This window comes from Mytilus californianus, unplaced genomic scaffold, assembly GCF_021869535.1.
Source record: "Mytilus californianus isolate M0D057914Y unplaced genomic scaffold, xbMytCali1.0.p SCAF_8, whole genome shotgun sequence".
Classification (NCBI taxonomy): domain Eukaryota; kingdom Metazoa; phylum Mollusca; class Bivalvia; order Mytilida; family Mytilidae; genus Mytilus; species Mytilus californianus.
The window spans coordinates 37,442,848-37,461,479 of record NW_026262734.1 but is presented as its reverse complement, the minus strand read 5'-3'; the positions used below and the strand labels follow the sequence as shown (position 1 = coordinate 37,461,479).

General features: G+C 32.3%; 2 protein-coding genes across 9 annotated transcripts in view; both read left to right on the top strand.

Moving 5' to 3' along the window:
* LOC127711413 (transient receptor potential cation channel subfamily M member-like 2) overlaps positions 1 to 18,632 on the top strand; it is a 550,384-nt gene that overhangs the window by 114,913 nt on the left and 416,839 nt on the right. The gene's annotated exons all lie outside the window — the stretch shown is intronic.
* The window catches only part of LOC127711418 (uncharacterized), a 46,194-nt gene that overhangs the window by 3,579 nt on the left and 23,983 nt on the right, over positions 1 to 18,632 (top strand). For both annotated transcript variants that reach the window (XM_052217461.1, XM_052217460.1), the window contains exons 3-9: positions 4,920 to 5,058; positions 5,344 to 5,505; positions 7,608 to 7,739; positions 10,279 to 10,334; positions 11,988 to 12,205; positions 13,137 to 13,259; positions 16,967 to 17,161. In XM_052217461.1, coding sequence (XP_052073421.1) covers positions 4,920 to 5,058; positions 5,344 to 5,505; positions 7,608 to 7,739; positions 10,279 to 10,334; positions 11,988 to 12,205; positions 13,137 to 13,259; positions 16,967 to 17,161 — 1,025 coding nt within the window. The remainder of the gene's footprint in view (positions 1 to 4,919; positions 5,059 to 5,343; positions 5,506 to 7,607; positions 7,740 to 10,278; positions 10,335 to 11,987; positions 12,206 to 13,136; positions 13,260 to 16,966; positions 17,162 to 18,632) is intronic.

The window sequence follows — 18,632 nt, the reverse complement described above, 5'->3', positions numbered from 1 at the left end:
AGGTCAATGGAAATTGATTACCGAAAACAAACACATTATTGACGTTATTGAAAACGGTTATAAAATACCATTCAAAACCGAGCCTCAACACGCTGTAATTAAAAACAACAGATCGTCATTAAACAATAAGATATTTGTTCAAGATGAGATCGGCAATCTTTTACAGAAAAAATGTATTTCTGAGGTACAACAGGTTCCACAGGTAGTTAACCCTTTAACGGTCGCATACAACAAATCGAGCAAACCTAGACTTGTACTAGATTGTAGACATATAAACATTCATTTGTTCAAATTCAGATTTAAGTATGAAGATACAAAAATAGCCCGAGAAATGTTTCAGAAAGATGATTTTATGTTTTCTTTTGATCTTAAGTCGGCTTATCATCATATTGAGATTTGTCAAATACATAGAAGTTTTTTAGGATTTTCATGGGATTTTGAAGGCAAAGTTAGATACTTTGTTTTTAATGTACTGCCTTTTGGTATAGCTACGGCTGGGTATATTTTTTCAAAAATACTACGAGAACTGGTCAAACATTTGAGATCTGAAGGCAAAAGGATCATCATGTTTCTGGATGATGGTTTAGGTGGTGATCGAGATTTGAGCTCGTGTCTTAAAACTAGTCAAGAGGTAAAACAAAAATTGGAAGTTCTTGGATTTTTGATTGCACATGAAAAATGCAGCTGGTTCCCATCACAGTATGTGAAATGGTTAGGTTATATTTGGGACACAAAGATAGGAAAAATCTGTGTGAGTGATGAGAGAATTGACAAAGCAGAAAAAGCTGCGAATCGTATTTTAAGCGATATTGGTAAAGGGGTACTTTTGTTCAGTGCTCGAACATTGGCTAGTATTATTGGTCAGCTGATTTCAATGCAAATCGTCTTGGGTGATATTGTAAGACTGAACACAAGATTTTTATATGATTGTGTTCAAGCGCGTGCTAGTTGGAACGCTCCTGTTAGAATAACAGTAGAGGCTATTGATGAGCTTGGTTTTTGGAAAAACTCTTGCAGAACACTTAATCTTGTAGGTGTTGATATTTGTTCGGTTAATTTAACTGACATTTATGATATTGAGTTATTTTGTGATGCCTCAGATGTAGGCTTTGGTGGATATTTCTCCACAGTTTTGGATTTTCAGAGTGAAAATCATGAGATTTATGGAAATTGGTTTGCGGGTGAACAATTTGAAAGTTCTACCTGGCGTGAATTAGAGACGGTAAGAAGAGTTTTGAACACATATGATTCATTCCTTGAAAACAGAACAGTTAAAGTAAATTCTGATAATAAGAATGTGACACATATATTGAATGTTGGTAGCAAAAATTACAAATTACAGAAGGTTGTAACAGATATTCATAAATCTTGCTCGAAGAAGAGTATAGGTTTACAAACCAATTGGGTACCGAGAACTGAGAATAAGCATGCCGATTTTTTAAGTAGACACACTGATCCCGATGATTGGAGTATTGAAAGGAATGTTTTCTATGATCTTAGTTGTAAATTTGGTGATTGGAGTATTGAAAGGAATGTTTTCTATGATCTTAGTTGTAAATTTGGTCCTTTTACTATTGACAGATTTTCTACTCATTACAATGCACAGACCTCTCGTTTTAATTCGAGAATTTGGTGCCCAGGTACTGAGGCAATAAACGCTTTCAGTAAATTTTGGGGAGGTGATACTAATTGGTTAGTGCCACCTCCATCGTTAGTTGCCATGACAATAAACAAGATCATTAAGGACAAGGCCAAATGCATGTTGGTTATTCCAGAATGGAAATCTGCTCCTTATTGGCCACTTTTATATAAAGACGGCGGATTTAGAGATTTTATACAAGAGGTTATTTATTTGCCTAGAGACAACATTATAGTAAGGGGTACCGGAAAAAATGGGATTTTTGGTGAAAATACTCTAAGATTTAGCATGATTGCTTTAGTTATCAAATTTTAATAAGGATTTTTGCGTTTTTAAGGTTTAAAACTGAGACAGAACGTTGAGAATGCCGTTGTGAGCAGTGGTGTTGGAGAAAACAATGTGTTGAGATCTTTGGCAGGAAAGATGGCTTTGTATATAGTTGATTCGAAAAGTGAAAATACGTCAAAGAAGTACTTCGCCGGCTTTAATCGTTGGAAGTCATTCATTACTGAACATGTTTTTTCTGATTTACCAGCCGAACCTGTACATGTAGCGTTATATTTAACATTTCTTATTGATAAACATTCTTCACCAAGTGTATTGCAGTCCGCAATTTATTCTATAAAATGGACTCACGATTTAAACGGTTACATAGACCCTACAAGCAATTCATTCATTACATTTCTGTTAGAATCTTGCAAAAGGCTGAACAGTAAACCAGTCGTGAAAAAAGATCCAGTTGACAACATTATGCTTAGAGAACTATGTACTATATATCAGGATTCTAGTGACTTATTGGTGATTAGGGATTTGGCTATGATACTTATAGCTTATGCAGGTTTTTTACGTTTTGACGAATTAAGTTCATTAACTTGTAAGGACATTAAGATATATGATGAATACATGTCTCTTTTTTTGTCACATAGCAAAACTGATCAATATAGACAAGGCAACGAAATTTTGATTTCTAAAGGGAGTTCTCAAGCATGTCCCCTTTTGATGTATAAGCGTTATTTGGGTTTATCTGGTTTGGACGTTCATTCTGATCATTTTGTTTTCAGACCCATGTTTAGATCGGGTGGTAAAGCTAAGTTAATTTATAAGAATAAGAAACTTAGTATTACAGCGGCCAGGCAAAATATCGTTAAAAGGTTAAAAATGGTTGCTCCTCAGCTTAACTTAGGTTTACACTCATTACGTTCAGGTGGTGCTTCGGCTGCAGCTAAGTCAGATGTTAATGAGAGATGTATAAAGAGGCATGGGCGTTGGAAATCTGATTTAAGTAAAGACGGGTACATTGCAGATTCGTTTGATAATAGAATTTCAGTTTCTAAGAATTTAGGTTTATAGACATAACATTTTTTCGTTTCAGCCCTTTCTTTTAGTTCTCTAGTCTTGTGGGCGATCGGCAATTGTAAAATTGTGTTTGAGATATTTTTGCCATTTATAAGTATAGTGTGTACTTATAATTTTCTGCGTTTCGAAGTATAGAAGAAAATTATTGTACTAACGGTTCTTTCATATATATGTATGGACACGTGATATTAATTGTAGTATCACGTGAGTGGTTAGTTTTTCGCGGGTTAATTTCCCAATTAGACCATTCTCTCGCCAACTTCGAACTGGTCAAGTTCAGATATAATGTTGGTTCATTATTGTTAGATTCTTTCTTATTTTGTACTATATATAGGTATATTGCTTAACAATATACATTTTGTTGTATTTTGTTTATGTAAACATAAGCCAATTTTCAGTACTGTCCAATGTACACCTCTCGAGACGATCTTCCGAGCATTAGGGTTTGGACGCAGGTTTCCATATCGACTAAGGTAACTTGGTTGTTGGTTTTTCCTGGCCGGCGGGTTCGTTTATGACAGAGTAAATTTTTTCAATTCGTATTGAAAGCTTGAATATTGTTTATATGTATATGGATATTATTTGCATAAAATTAGTATGTGTATTAATGATAGATTATAATAAAATCCGGTGTCCTTCTAGTCTTGTGGGCGATCGGCAATTGTAAAATTGTGTTTGAGATATTTTTGCCATATATAAGTATAGTGTGTACGTATAAATACTGAGCCTCGCTAAAAGGATATTACCAAACATGGACTAAATAGTAAAAGGTTAAAAATATGCTAAGACAAATAAAAGGAACGATATAACACGTAATTGATATGATAATAATTAGGTCAGTACCTAGAATCTATACTTCAATACATCACGTATTATTTGTTAAGTTGATACGGAATATTTATCAACATGGTCTTGGTATCTTCCGATGAACATTTTTTAGAAAAAGGACGAAACGTTTTTTGACATTAGCCTGGTTCATCAACTTTCTGCTCAGACACTGAGATTTGATTTTAAAATGTTCCTGTCTTTGATATTTGTTTGTTTCTCTAAACAAAATTGTTGTACATTGTGCTTTTAAAATCTTTAAAGTCTTGTTGTTTCTACCGGTAATAGTACTGTTCCAGGTTAGGGGAGTGTTTGTCGCAAGCAAACATGTTTAACCCCGCCATATTTTGTCTGTGTCTGTCCCAAGTCAAGAACCTGTAATTCAGTAGTTGTTCTTTTGATGCCTTGTATCATATCTATTTTTCGTTTATTGTTTTGTATATAAATCAGGCCGTTAGCTTTTTCTCGTTTAACTATTGTCATCTGTCATTACGGAGCCTTTTATAGCTAACTATGCGGTGTTGGTTTTGCTTATTGTTGAAGGCCGTAATTTGAACTTTTGTTGTTAACTTCTATGTCATTTAGTCTCTGGTGCAGAGTTGTCTCATTGGCAATCATACCAATTCTTCTGATATTTATATTGGCTATCGTTTGTCTTGATAAGTTTTTAAATTTAAAAAAAATCACATTTTGTTCATGTTTTAGGGTTAAATCATTTTGATAATCGATAGTTTTTGGTGATGTCTCATTGCTTAATATAAGTCTATTAACAAACCAATATTGCGGTATGCTAATCACTAAATATTTTATCCACGTATATTATAGGAGTAACACGACGTGGTGCAGACTGTGCCCGCCCTTCCATGGCACCTCTCAATGTTCGTCATGGAGTTGTCATTTTCTCTTCGACTTATGAGTTTTGAATGTTCCCTTTGTATACTCTTTCTCTTTTGTACCAATTTTCGTCGTAGAAAATGTTAAATAAATTAAACCTTGTTCGTGGTATAATATACAAAAACCATGGACTATTATGATTCTTTAAATTTCATTGTAGTGTAGGTGGCTATGTTATAATTTAGATAAAAAACTTCATTTACAGATGCAAATTTGTCATGGTTACAAGTTGCTGCTGATTGGTTGAAAGAATTGGTAAATTCTAATCCTGACCTTCACTATCATTTGGCTTGTGTTAATGGCTTTATGGGAAATTTTGATGAAGCAGAAGATTGCATTAGAATGTTAGTCATATTTTTTTTACATTATGAATTAATAATACAGAATAAAAAGAGCATATTTTATATAAAGCTAAATATTAGTCTAGAAATATTTGTGTAGATATAGAAGGAGATGTATTACATTTCTTGCTGTCAGTCCAGATTTGTTTTTAAAACCACCCTTTATAGGTTTGATGATCAACCAAAATAATTGCTTTTTAGGATTAAGATGATCGTTTATGAGTATCCGAATAAATCATTCGAATGTTTCAGGTGCGGTTTATGATTTCATCTTTTACTCATTTGCAGGAGTGACTTTCGATTGCCATATTGTGATACCATTCCAAATGATATAAAAATTACCACTGCTATGCGATGGGGATGTTTAACTACGTTTAACACAAAAGCAATTCCTCATTTGAATATCATGTGGAGGACACAGTTATGTCATTCTTCATATGTCAGTGAAAGGTAAAATAAACTTGTAATATACTGCTGACACTAGCATTCTAACAATTCGTTTTTTTTCGTGGATTCTGTATTTTACGGTTTGACCCTTTTGATGCAAGCATATCATATAGGAAATATGCATTTTGTGCAACACCATTATTAATGATTCATCTATATCATGGAAATCCACAAAAGTAGTAACCTACAAATAACAATGAATCAACAGTGATAGATTTCTCTAAAGGTAAACAAAAATATGCACCAATTAGATTGCATAGTTTGTTCTTAATCCATAATTTACATGTGCAAAAACGTACACATGTAAAACCTTTAGTTCTACTTAATTATTAATCTGTAAGTATACAACTTTGTAAAATAATTGAGGTTATTATCTGTTTACACATATCTTGTTTTAGGAAAGATAAATCATACGTTGTAAAAATCACTCCGACTAAAACAAAAAACCTAATGGTTTCGTTTGGAGGCGCTGTAAAAAAAAACTAGCATTATCCACTAAAATCACGCTTTGCTATGTAGATGATGTTCTCTCAGTTTTCATTCAATGTTCGGTGACTATGTTTGACGCATCAATCATATTGAATTTCAAAAAAGGGTATGATAGATATAATAAAATCTGCCTCTCACTTGAATTATGAATGTTTATGACAAAAGAAATGAGTTCAGCTTTCTAATAACGCACTTAACATTTCTGTGTAGCAACAATCGAGCAGCGCCTGCATATGGAGTAAAAGTTTCCTATTTGATATAATAATTCAGAGCCTGTCTTTGCTATCATTATTTCCTTGATAGAGGGTTGCTGCTTACAAAGAAGCTATAAAAACAAGAAACCATGAATTGAAGATCTTTCGAAAAACTTTACGGACGTCTCCTGAGTTGGTGGAATCTTATGGAAGATATGTTTCAGATAATAAATAAAATGTTCTGCGGTTGTACCCTCAATCCCGTCCTTTTTTCATCGAATGTGACATCACCGAATTAGACTTATCAAAGATGTTTTTTTTTACCTATTTGAAAAACACAACGGGTGCCACATGTGGATCAAAATCTGCTAACCATTCGTGCGCACCAGAACAACTACTGCTACTGTTTTCTTACTAGGGTTTGAGTTGCTCAAAATGTCGATTTCTTGAATGTATTTTGTAGACTGTTTTTTGTCTTTTTGACGATTTGATTTGTTTGCCAAGGCGTCAGGTTGTCTTCAATTTTTTGAATATTCCTTTGGTATCATCCGCCTCTCTTACAAAATCTAGGGAAATTATTTCGCAACTCATAACCCACCTGCACCAGGAATGCCCAAAGTTAAAACTGAATACACCTAGAAGTTTTAACTAAAGACTATCTGAATATTTATCCATTAGGTCTTGGTACTTTCCGATGAACTTTTTGAGAAAACGGACGAGACGTTCTTTGACAAAACTCTGGCTCATTATTTTTTTGCTCAGACAATGATGACGTTTTACAAAGTCTGAGATTACCATATGAGTTGAGAGATGTATACTCCATACGCGGTTGAAGTTGAAATATTGCTGCTAAGGTCGGGAAAATTTATAATTTCAAAATTGAAACCATTTTTTGTGTCATAAATTCTGAAACTGAGATGAATGCTGTTGTAGAATTCGAGGTAAGTGTCTAGAAATGACGTGGAGGAAACTGTATCAGTAGTTTCTTTAATCTCTAGTTTAGGAGGATATATTAATGGGACCCAGTCAGGAAGTTTTAGATTGTTAATGGAAAGAACATCATAAATATATCAATAAGAAGATGTGGTATGAGTGCCAATGAGACAACTCTCCGTCCAAGTCACAATGTTTAAAAAGTAAACAATTATAGGTCAAGTACCTACATGCGAAACTAATTAATATAGCTTCTTGTTGTAACAAGTGTCTGAAGGAATTCCAACTGATATGAAGAAAAAGAAAAGGTCGCCCACAGTTGGTTTCCATGGGAATGCAGACAAGTATTGAATTTATGATGTATACGTTTTCTGTAAACGTCTTTAAACAATCAAGATAATGTGCTATGAAAAAAACGAAGCTGTAAATACAGCAGTAAAATTCTAAGCGTAACTTGAGCTTCATTATTATTTATTTTTTGCATTTCAGGTATTATTGGATGGATATTGATTTTTGTAACAGAGACTTACATTTACGTTTTAATCCCGAAGGCTGTATCACAGGAGATATGCAAATGTATTTACCACCAATCAGAGCTGTCAGTTTGAATCCATATACTGGGTATAGAATATTTCTTAAAACAGTTTTCCCTCTCTTGCAATGAACTTTGAAGAATTTAATTATAAATCTGCTGATCTAGTGGCGTTTTAGCAAAATAAACAGTTTGACAATCAATATTTGGTATCCTGAATATATGAACTCCCTTCAATTCATTTTCAAGGTTCCAAATTTCAATGAGTTCAAGATTTAGTTTATAAGTTAGGTTCTCAATATCTTTTATTTCTAGGTCAAACAATATCCTCGAACAAGATATTTGTAATTTCGTTGGTCATTATTTTTAATGAAACAAAGCTGAATTGATTTTTTAAATTTGTCTTAAATTCTAGAGTAGGGATAACAGTTTACAAGATGTAGTATAATGATGATATTTTTTTTTTGGAAATGGGTTTGAGGCACATTTTCAAGACCCAGTACAATGACGTTGTTTGTAAGGACATGATATCTAGTACATTGAAGGAAATTCCAGTTCGTCTCATTTGGTTGCAATACTTAACCAACACAGAACAGACCCAGATCTGTTCAGGATTTCATTTTTTATAATTTTCATGCCATTATATATTGGGTTTCCAAAAGGATTTTTAATACCTATCAAGCAGTGTTTGTAATGTGAATTAAACAGAAGCATGATATTTTTTCTGGATTTTTTCTGCAATAGAACAACATATCTGTCGTGTTTTTCAAACTGAGTTGATCTGACCTTTACCTCATACTTAGGTTACGTGATTGACATAAACGTTTTCATATTAAAAGTTTGTTTTTCAGATACTTTAAGACACAGCTCAACCATATATCTGGGGGATATATGATTGTTAGATATATTTGCCCGCGTATCTGAACATGACGTCATTTTCAAAGTTCATTGATTAACATAGTGTGTCTTTGATCATGTTCATTTAACAGATGATTAGTCAACTATATGAGGTTCATGTAATTATTGTAAAAGAGGGACGAAAGACACCAGAGGGACAGTCAAACTCATAGATCGAAAACAAACTGACTACGCCATGGCCAAAACTAAAAAGACAACCAGACACACAACAGTACAGACGACACAACATAGAAAACCAAAGACTAAGCAACACGAACCCCACCAAAAACTGGGGGTGATTTCAGGTGTAAGCTGTACATTTCCGTATGACAACCTTCATCTGACCTTACCTCATTTAATAAGTTTATTGGCAAATTTGAAGTAATAATGATTAGCATCAATTCACAAATATTAAAATCTGTAGGTCAATTTCTTTAGATATATAGTATGCTTGTGAGGGCCAACATTTGCGTTGGGAATCATCTGGTGTCATCTGTTTTAACCTTATTTTCACGGGTCATTGACCAAAGTGTTTTATGAGTAAGTCCATTTTCAAATTGATATTGACACGAGGTCAACTGTATTTATTGTATACAACTATTCTAAGGTACACATTTCCGTCTATGACGTGCAAATAATTTGTATGTTTCATTGACATACGCGCAGTTTTCGTAATACTTCCGTTTTTCGGATATTATAATATAAGGGGCCTCGGGGCTAGTTACTACTGTAATCACTAGCCAGTCAACACTGAGTTTGTGAGTTCGAACCCCGCTCGTGCGGGTGCACTCGACTCCAATCTTAATTGACTAGGATTGTCAGTTTTCCTATCGAAGGTCGGTGGTTTTCTCCGGACACTCCGGCTTCACCAATAAAAACTGCCCTCCACGAAATAGCCCAAAAGCGGTGCTGAAAAGTGGCGTTAAACACCAAAAATCAAATCAAATCAAATCGGATATTATAAATAGTAGGGTAACTAATAAGCAGTATATATTCATATGAAAGGAACCAACTAAACTAAACTTAATCTCCGTGGACCATTTATAATGTTAAATGTATGTTACAGCTAAAGTTAGACCTTGATCTTATAAACATTCAACATGTAGATCAATCGTGGTTAGTAAAGGAGTCGAGACATTTTAATATGTGCCCTCTTTAAATATTACAGTGAAAGCAATAATAGACAGAGATGACTGTAAAAAGTAAAATGGATTAACAAGCCAAATGAGAGCTACCAATCATAATGTTGGTTGTTAATAGTGTGCTAAATAAACTCATCATAGATACCAGGACTGAAATTTGGCGTCTCCGCATGACAATAACTGCGTATATGGCTAAGACATGGGTCTCTTGATTTGGGAGGGTGTACTAAGACAATTTGATACACAATTTTTAAAGCTATTGTTTTTAATTGAATATCAATTTTGCATATTTTGGAAGGTGGGTGTAAATTTTCTAGTACCTTGAAGTTTATACTGTAATACATAACATTTGGATTTTATTGTAAGCTCTACCTACCTTTTTCATGTCCAAATTTAAGTAAAACATGTAAAAAGTATGAAAAAATTGTAGAAACATTACTTACTCCTTCAATATCCACAATATATATATTTCAACTGCTGTAACTTTAGTTTTTTATTAAATGTAACCGAATTAAATATACTGCACGTTACCCTTCATTTATTTGCAACTGAAATGAAATGACATGTGTTATATTTAAATACATTTTAGGTGCTTAACTTTTAACAGCATTCCAGGAAAAACAGAGAGTTGGATATGCTATCAAGGTACATTTTCACGAAATTCTTAAATGTTCTGCAATTGATAAGTTAATATTTAAGCAAAGATAACCAAGAATAAATTTAATTGCATTAAAACAATAATATAGTAGACATTTACTTGATCTTTCTAAAACGCATAGAATTAAAGATACGCATATTAATTAATGTAAAGCTGGAGACGATTTCCTTATGATTGTTCAGATGGATATAACAAGATTATATTTGTTTGAAATGACTATTTGATTAGACATTATCCCTTATTTCGATGAGTGAATTCCAAGGCTAACCTGGCTGTAACTAACAGAAGCTGCCATCCTCAATTCTGAAATTTATATGTTTGCCTGATCTGAACTTCTGAGTTTACATGAATTGTCATTGATATGGTCATACATTATCTGTTAATTAAACTTTGTTTTTTTCGATATACTAAAGATTTTCTACCCAAGAAATAGATTACCTCAGCTGTACTTGAAAAAAAAACCTTTCGGAAAGTTGGGTCTTCAATGCTCTTCATCTTCATACTTTTTTTGTTTTTTCATCTTCTTTGATTCGAGCGGGACTTATGAGTTTTTTGAAGACGAAATACTTTTAATCCTATTATCTATGATAAGTGTACTTAAACAATGAACCATCAAATAACATTTCTCAACTGAAAATCATATTTATGTGAAATTCTAAAATAATACACGTTTAACGTTAACATTGACGTATGAAGTGTATGGTTGAGCGTTCGAATGTTACATTAAGAAGCCAGAAAGTGGAATATATTTTCAAAAACTTTCTTCAATTTTTACACCTTGATAATGACTGAAACGGAAAGTTTTGCCTAGTTTGCATTAGAATGGAATAAACTGCTTTATACATGAATTTTATACTGCATTAAACTTGGATGTCATGTCGCGCACTTCCGTTTACACAGCTTCGCTTCGCGTCTCTTCATAGGCATACATTTCAATGTGCAATCTACGTTTTACGTAGGCAAATGTTTAAATAATCACAATTTGTAACTTATAACTTTGGTGAGTTTGAAGTCGTTCTCATGATTACCTTAATCAGATCCGCTATAATAAACGAAAAATAATTTTGAAAGTCACAAATGAAATATCCTGGGTAAGTAATTTTGTAACACATTTCTAGAGAGAGCATTTTGTGTAATTAACTTTTTTTTCTAGTGTTAAACTATCTTGTATAATTCAAACGGGAAACTTACGGTCTGATTAATGTTAATTACTATAAACGATTATCAAATATGATAAATAGCAACAAACGATAAGCCTTGTATCTTTGATGAGATTTTAAAAACACTGGATCGACGCATTGCTGTTTGACGATTCGTCTCTCGGAGAATAACAAGCCCAGTAGTCAACACTTTTATGCTGATATAAAATCAAAAATGTGGGCATTTGTTGTAAAGTTAATTTTTATATAAAGTTGAAATATTCAAAACACTTAGGTTTTCATAACCCAAGGTATAGATCGTCTTAACCGTATTTGGAGTAATTTTTCGCGGAATTTTTGGTTGTTAAATCTCTTTAATTTTGTATTTGATTTGGCTTTCAAACTGTTGAGTGACACTTATAAGTTTCATGTAGACGAAACGTGTGTCTTGCGAACTAAATAATTAGCCTGATATCATTGATGAGGTTTTACTTTTTTCAGATGGCTTTTATATTCCGACACTATGCGAACTATACAGAGATAAAGATGGCATTACAGTCAATATGAAACATCAAAGTTTAAAATGTTTTGAGAGTTACTACCGCAAGAATACTAACAAATTTAGAGCTACCCATTCTATGGTTCTGAATTGGAGGAACAGTGAAGGACTTACAGAGAAATTCAACTTATTTTGGAAGATTCAAGATGTTTTGTACAAGGTTTGCTAAAACACTTTCAGTAATATTGCAATATATTATATCTGAAGACTTCTGCTATAGATTTCTATTGCACGAATAAACGCGAAATGTAGGTAGAATATAACACCAGCATATTAAGCTATAACAGAAGATAATCATCACAAGGGTTGAGGCTTTGATTTTGTTAAATTTTCATGTCAGCAATGCATAGAGCCGCAAGATTTATAGTGTTTCTGTCAAGGAATCTTTTCATGTGTTCATTCCAATAAATTAGAAGTTAAAGATAAGTTAAAGGAAGTTTGATGTCAAATACATGTGATATCTGAATGAATGTTCACCACAAAGTACAAATGTCCATAACTTTAAACTTGTCTTTAATCTGGTGATATTAGCCTACAGCTGTAAATGCCAATGCATCGATCTTAAATTAAGACATTTTCGTCATCATTATGAACTTAAGATTTTTCAAGTCGTATTGGTTTGCAGAATAGTATACAAACTCATTAAACGGTTGAACATATGTCATTTAAATCATTTTACTGCAAATTGCATTAGGGGTCCCTAGCATTTAAACTGGCCTAGTAAAAGTTTCCAGAGATTACTGATATGGTAACTTGGCCCTCTACCAAACCACTTTAGATACATGAACAAATCAATTTTTCCGTTTGTGAATTTTTTGGCACCAGTGTACTCATCAATAATCTTTTGAAAAAATGCGTTTAGTTCACAGAAACATAACAATATGATATTCTGCATTTAAGAAAACAAGAAGTGTTATTATGATTTTATATAACGGATGAATGGAAAGTTGCAGACCCTAACAGTTTCACAAATACTGAATTATTCATCCCTTTCAAAATTGTTTTACTTTCATAGATAAATAAATTAATGTTTTATTTTGATACTATACATCTCTGTTGGGACTATTTTTTTAATATTTTTTAATTTTCAGGAAACAAAAACTGAAATTTTGCAGAAAGTTATTCCAGACAAGGATAATCAACAACAGTTTAAACAAGATGCTCTACGATACCTTAATTTTGCCTATAAACATGGATGTTCTATTACGATCGATGTATGTTAAGTAGACTTGAAAATGTAACACACTATGGTGTCTGTTATACTTAATGAATTTCTGTAAATAAAAAATTGGACAAAATCTGCATATAAGCCTACGGGAAATTTGTTTTTGTCTAATATTTAAAATTGTGTGGGAATTTTATCCATGAAATTCGCACTAAGTCCCAAATGTATAATAATGAATTCAAAGTCTACAAAATAAGCTTATCTCTCATTTCTGCATGTCATTCTGGTGAAGTTCACAAAATAATGCTGAAAAAGATGATTAAACATTACGTACCACACCAAAATGTACTAACATATTTGGTGCAGGACAGCTAAAATTAAAAAAAAGTCGTATTTGGTGACAAAGCATATACACTTTGATTTATTAGTAAGACTTGATTCTGTCAACATCATATAAAATGTTCGAACTTGCATTGAACTTTGGTAGTTCCTGACAAATAAGATTTTATCAGATTTAATTCATATTGAAATGAAATAGTCAACATCATTGATTTTATACCCTAGAGATCATTTAATGCATGTTGTGGTTAATGTCCTCTGCGTGCAGAACATTTTCCACCTTCCTGTTTGGTATATTAGTACTACATAACAACAATGACATAGGTTTAATTTGGTAGCATTACGCAATACAAGTATAGTCCTGATGATTGTCATATAGGTGGGAACAGAACATGTTCTGTGCCTAGCTATAATTAAATCAATTCCTTATAACTGTTTTGACACATTCAATATAACCCCCTCCATAAGAAAACGAAGTTTCCGTTGTGTTTTAAGGCAACACCCTATCCCACCGTCTCTAACTGTGCTCTGTACGCGCAACACTTCCTTACGACAAGATTGATATTGTTGAAGCGTTAGACAGTTACAGAACATAGCAACAAGACCTTTATAAAGAAAAGTAATCGTAGCCTAATATTTTAATGTGTAGATAATCGACTTGCGGCCAGTTCTTAGGCAAGTAAAAAAATTACAAATATAAACTTTAAGCCAATCGATTTTCCATTTTTAGTTCAAACAGCTTATAGCACATGTGACCTATTACAAACACTTGGCGTCGATCATTTTTGTATTTCGCGGTAAGCTCACTCATCGGCGTAATATTTTCTTAAAAATCGTGTCCTCTGAAACATCTGGATTCATTTGAACCAAATTTTTGCTGAACGATTCTGAGAATATCTTGAAAGGGTGTAATATATTCCTGCACACTAAACAACATGGAAGCCATCATTTAAAAAAATTATCATAATGGTTCAATGCAAGATCTACTATAATTTCTAAAATAATCATTAAAGAAAGAGAAAACTGACGGAATACAAATCCTCAAAAATTGACAAAATCTCTCTGCCACAAATAAAGACCAAAAAAGTGAGACAAACTTGACTGATATTGATATTAATATTGATATTTTGATAAAAGACTTTTCACAGAATTTTTACTGTGCTTATTCAGTAGGCTTTGGGGTATCTCAATAGCAATGGCTAAAATAGTTTACCAAATTGCAGTTTGAATTCTTCTCCAACAAACTGGTCAACTGGTAAACTATTTTAACAAATTGCTTGAAAGGATGTTAGTATGAAGTGAGTGCAGTGAAATAAAAAGTAATACTTACCATCCAGCTCCAGTTAGTTAATGTCTATGTCATAAATTTCAAACAAAATACTGACTTACTATAATATGAGTCACTGGTTTAAAAAGGTCTAACTTTGACATACAAACTTCTATCCTAAATAAATTGTATAAATAAATAGTTCAAAACATTGTTTTGTAGGTCAATAATTTATAGCTTTGTTTCCCTATAAGAAGTTATTGTGTAATTGTGATTTGGATAATATTTTCTATAAGAATTACTGATCTGCTGGCATTAAAGGCAAAAATTTTATTGAGTCATTGTATATTAAAAATGTAATCAAAGATACCAGACTTATGATTTTGCCTACAAAAGATTCATCAATACGACTGAAATAAAAAAAATTGAAAGGCCGATTTAGTACGAAGTTAAAGAGCATTGAGGACACAAAATTCCGAAAAGTATGTTTACTGTTCCGCAAACCGAGTACTGCTTATAAGTAATCTAATACTCGGTGATAGAAAATCATTAGTACTTTGAACAATTCAAAGTTTTGCAAGACAGTTAATCTATAATTTTGAACATATCAATGAAAGTTCATGTCAACACAGAATTGCTGACTACTGAGCTGGTGATACCTTCTTAATTTACAGAGGAATCTATATGATTTATAGAACTTTGAATGTGTTTCATAATATGTTTTTAACAGTTTTTTGTTCAAAATTTTAATCATCATAAAAATAAATTTCAGTGTTCTTTTCAGAACAGGGGATAATAGTTAAATAATCTTTGAAGTAATGTTACAAACAAATTACTTATAAAATGAAGGAAGTTCATATTTGACAACATAAAGATTAGTAATTGCTTTAGAAAAAATATCCAAATTACAATTACGCTCTAACTTGCTGTTAGGAAACAGAGCTATAAATTATTGACCTACAAAACAATGTTTTGAACTATTCATTTATAAAATGTATTTAGGATAGAAGTTTTCATGTCTAAGTTAGACCTTCTTAAATCAGTGACTCATATTATAGTAAGTCGTTATTGTGTTTGAAATTCAGGACATAGACATCAACTAACTAGAGCTGGATGGTAAGTATTACTTTTTATTTCACTGCACTCACTAAATACTAACAACCTTCACTGAAGCAATTTGTTAAAATATTTTACCATTTGATCAGTTTTTTGGAGAAGAATTCAAACTGCAATTTGGTAAACTGTTTTAGCCATTGCTATTGAGATACCCCAAAACCCACTAAATAAGGACAGTAACAATACTTGCCTTTTCGGCAGCGAACGGAATATATAATATGTCTGAAAAATTACTAGGTCTAAAAATTCCAAAATCTCCCAGTGGAACATTTCGGCTCTCGTGATAAATTGCTTTCTATGGTTGCAATAAAAACTTCATAAATACAAACTTGAATATATTATAGCGTACTTACGAAATACAAAACTGAAAAAGAAACAACAACAAATATACGGCTTAAATTGTAATCTGTGTCTGTATGAAATAGCTAAAATAGCCGTATGGGTAAAGTCGTGTCTCAACAGGGATATTACCTTTTATATAATATAACGTCTGATATAATTGTTCTGTAAAATAATTTTTATTTTATAGGACTAGGTATTTTGTTACATCTATGCTACTAAGATAACGAAGACCAATTTGTAAGCCGGCATGACCCAAAAAAAAAAAGGAATAAAAAAATTCAACCTAATATATAACTAATATAGGACAATGGTGTTGATTAAAAATTACATCATTCCAGGCCCTTGTGTTTTCATATAATTAATATTACCAATAGTTAACAAGTTTCGGGTCGAATCCGATACCGATACTTATAGTATATGTCACATGTAGTTACCGGTTGTAGTTCTTCCTTTATTCTTCCCTCCACTATCTGGATTACCACTACTATATTGTATTGGATTTTAAAAGCAGAGAAAACGTTGCACCATATAATTAGCATCACTTTATCAAATGACAATACGAATATTGAAAATCCAGGCTAAATTAAGGGTAATTTATTTTAGTCACGGACCCGCGATGTCGCGGGCGTGTTCTAGTTTGATTAAAAAAGAAAGCAATATAAGATCATGTAAATCTGTTTGTATATTTTCAGGAGTGTATGCAAGCAGCCGCTTTTCGCAGAGGTAAAGATGGAAATCTTGCTAAAAATCCCCAGGAATATTATCAAATGACATCAAGTTTTCAACCAAAATGTCAAATATATATATATGGACAACCAGTTATTTATGGAAAATGTCTACTGTTTCTTGTTAGCTATGGCAAGGATAATAGAAACAGAATAAGAGTGGTATGTGTTACATGTATGTTTTGTGTTTTTAAATTCAATTAACAGTACAATACATTTTTTGAATGATTCAAATGTGTTTTTTTCCTTTTAAATTGCCAAGGATTGTGTCATATGTCTTGTCGAAGGTGGATGGTTCTCTTTGGGCATTTAGACTTTACCCCTTGATATAGTAATACAAACTTGAATAAGTGGATTTGTTTTAGACATTTTTTTTTAATATCGATTTGCATGAGTTTAAAGTCTGGGATTTTGATTTTTTACAATTCCTTCTTACATTTTTGACTTTAGACACTTCTTCTTAAAATGTCATGTACCAAGTCAGGAATATTGCAGTTTTAATCACACAGTCCGTTTCTATATATGTTTGCGTTTGATTTTGTTGTATTTCAGTGGTTCTATTGTTCCGTTGTTTTCCTCTTATAGTTGATGTGTTTCCCTTGGTTTTAGTTTGTTACCCGGATTTGTTTTTGCTTAATCGAATTATGACTATTGAACAGCGGTATACTTCAGTTGCCTTTATTCATAAGCCTTTTAAATTGATTTTTATACTTAAACCCTCATTTGAACTATCTTCCGCTGCAATGATAATATTTTTTTCTGGCTCAACCAAAAACTAGTTAAAGTTAATTCCTTGATTTGTAGGCCCATTTTAAACAGTTGTCATTTTATCCCCTCCAAAATGCAAAACGTTCACGCAATTTCATCTCTAAACATGTAAATAGGTAGAACAATTATTCACTTAATTCCAAACGTTAAATTTCAGTTTGTCTGCTGTTTGATTTTGAAGGACACCATTTTCTCATTTCATTTTTGATTTGTATTTCTTAAATGTCTTAAATGCTTTCATTTTAAAATGAATATATAGCTCTATTCATTTAATGGGAAATAGTTTTAACGATTCCAAAACCGATTATGGCAAAGTTTCTGCAATAATTGACTCACAAATTTATATAAAAGTCCTTCTTAATCTCAACTGAAACATTCGCTTTTTTTTATTATTATCAATTTGTTTTCACTTGCTATTATTTACCGCCAAATCCACATATGACATGTTATAACTAAGGCATAAGTTACCATGTCCACCTTCTAAAAATCCACAAATATCTATCAATGTAATAGAATCAAAAGGAAAAAACATACCTACGTCATAAACTCTAACTTAATAAGATAGTTTTCGACCTTGAAATGTACAAGTAACGGTATATCTTCAGCTTCAAAGTTTGCATTCGACTGAAGTCATGTTGTGTAATGACGTTAATGCGACAAAATCATTCATGACATTTTGCAGAATTTTATTTTATTCTAATTTTATATTGTTTGTCAGTCTCTATTGCATACTGTTATAGGTCATGCATTATAACAGGAATAACAGATTTGTAGTTTTGTCTTCGATTTCAATTTTTCTTTGACACAATTGATCCCATGGATGAATAGATCAAAGTGAAATCGACATAGTGTTTTCGTAAAGATA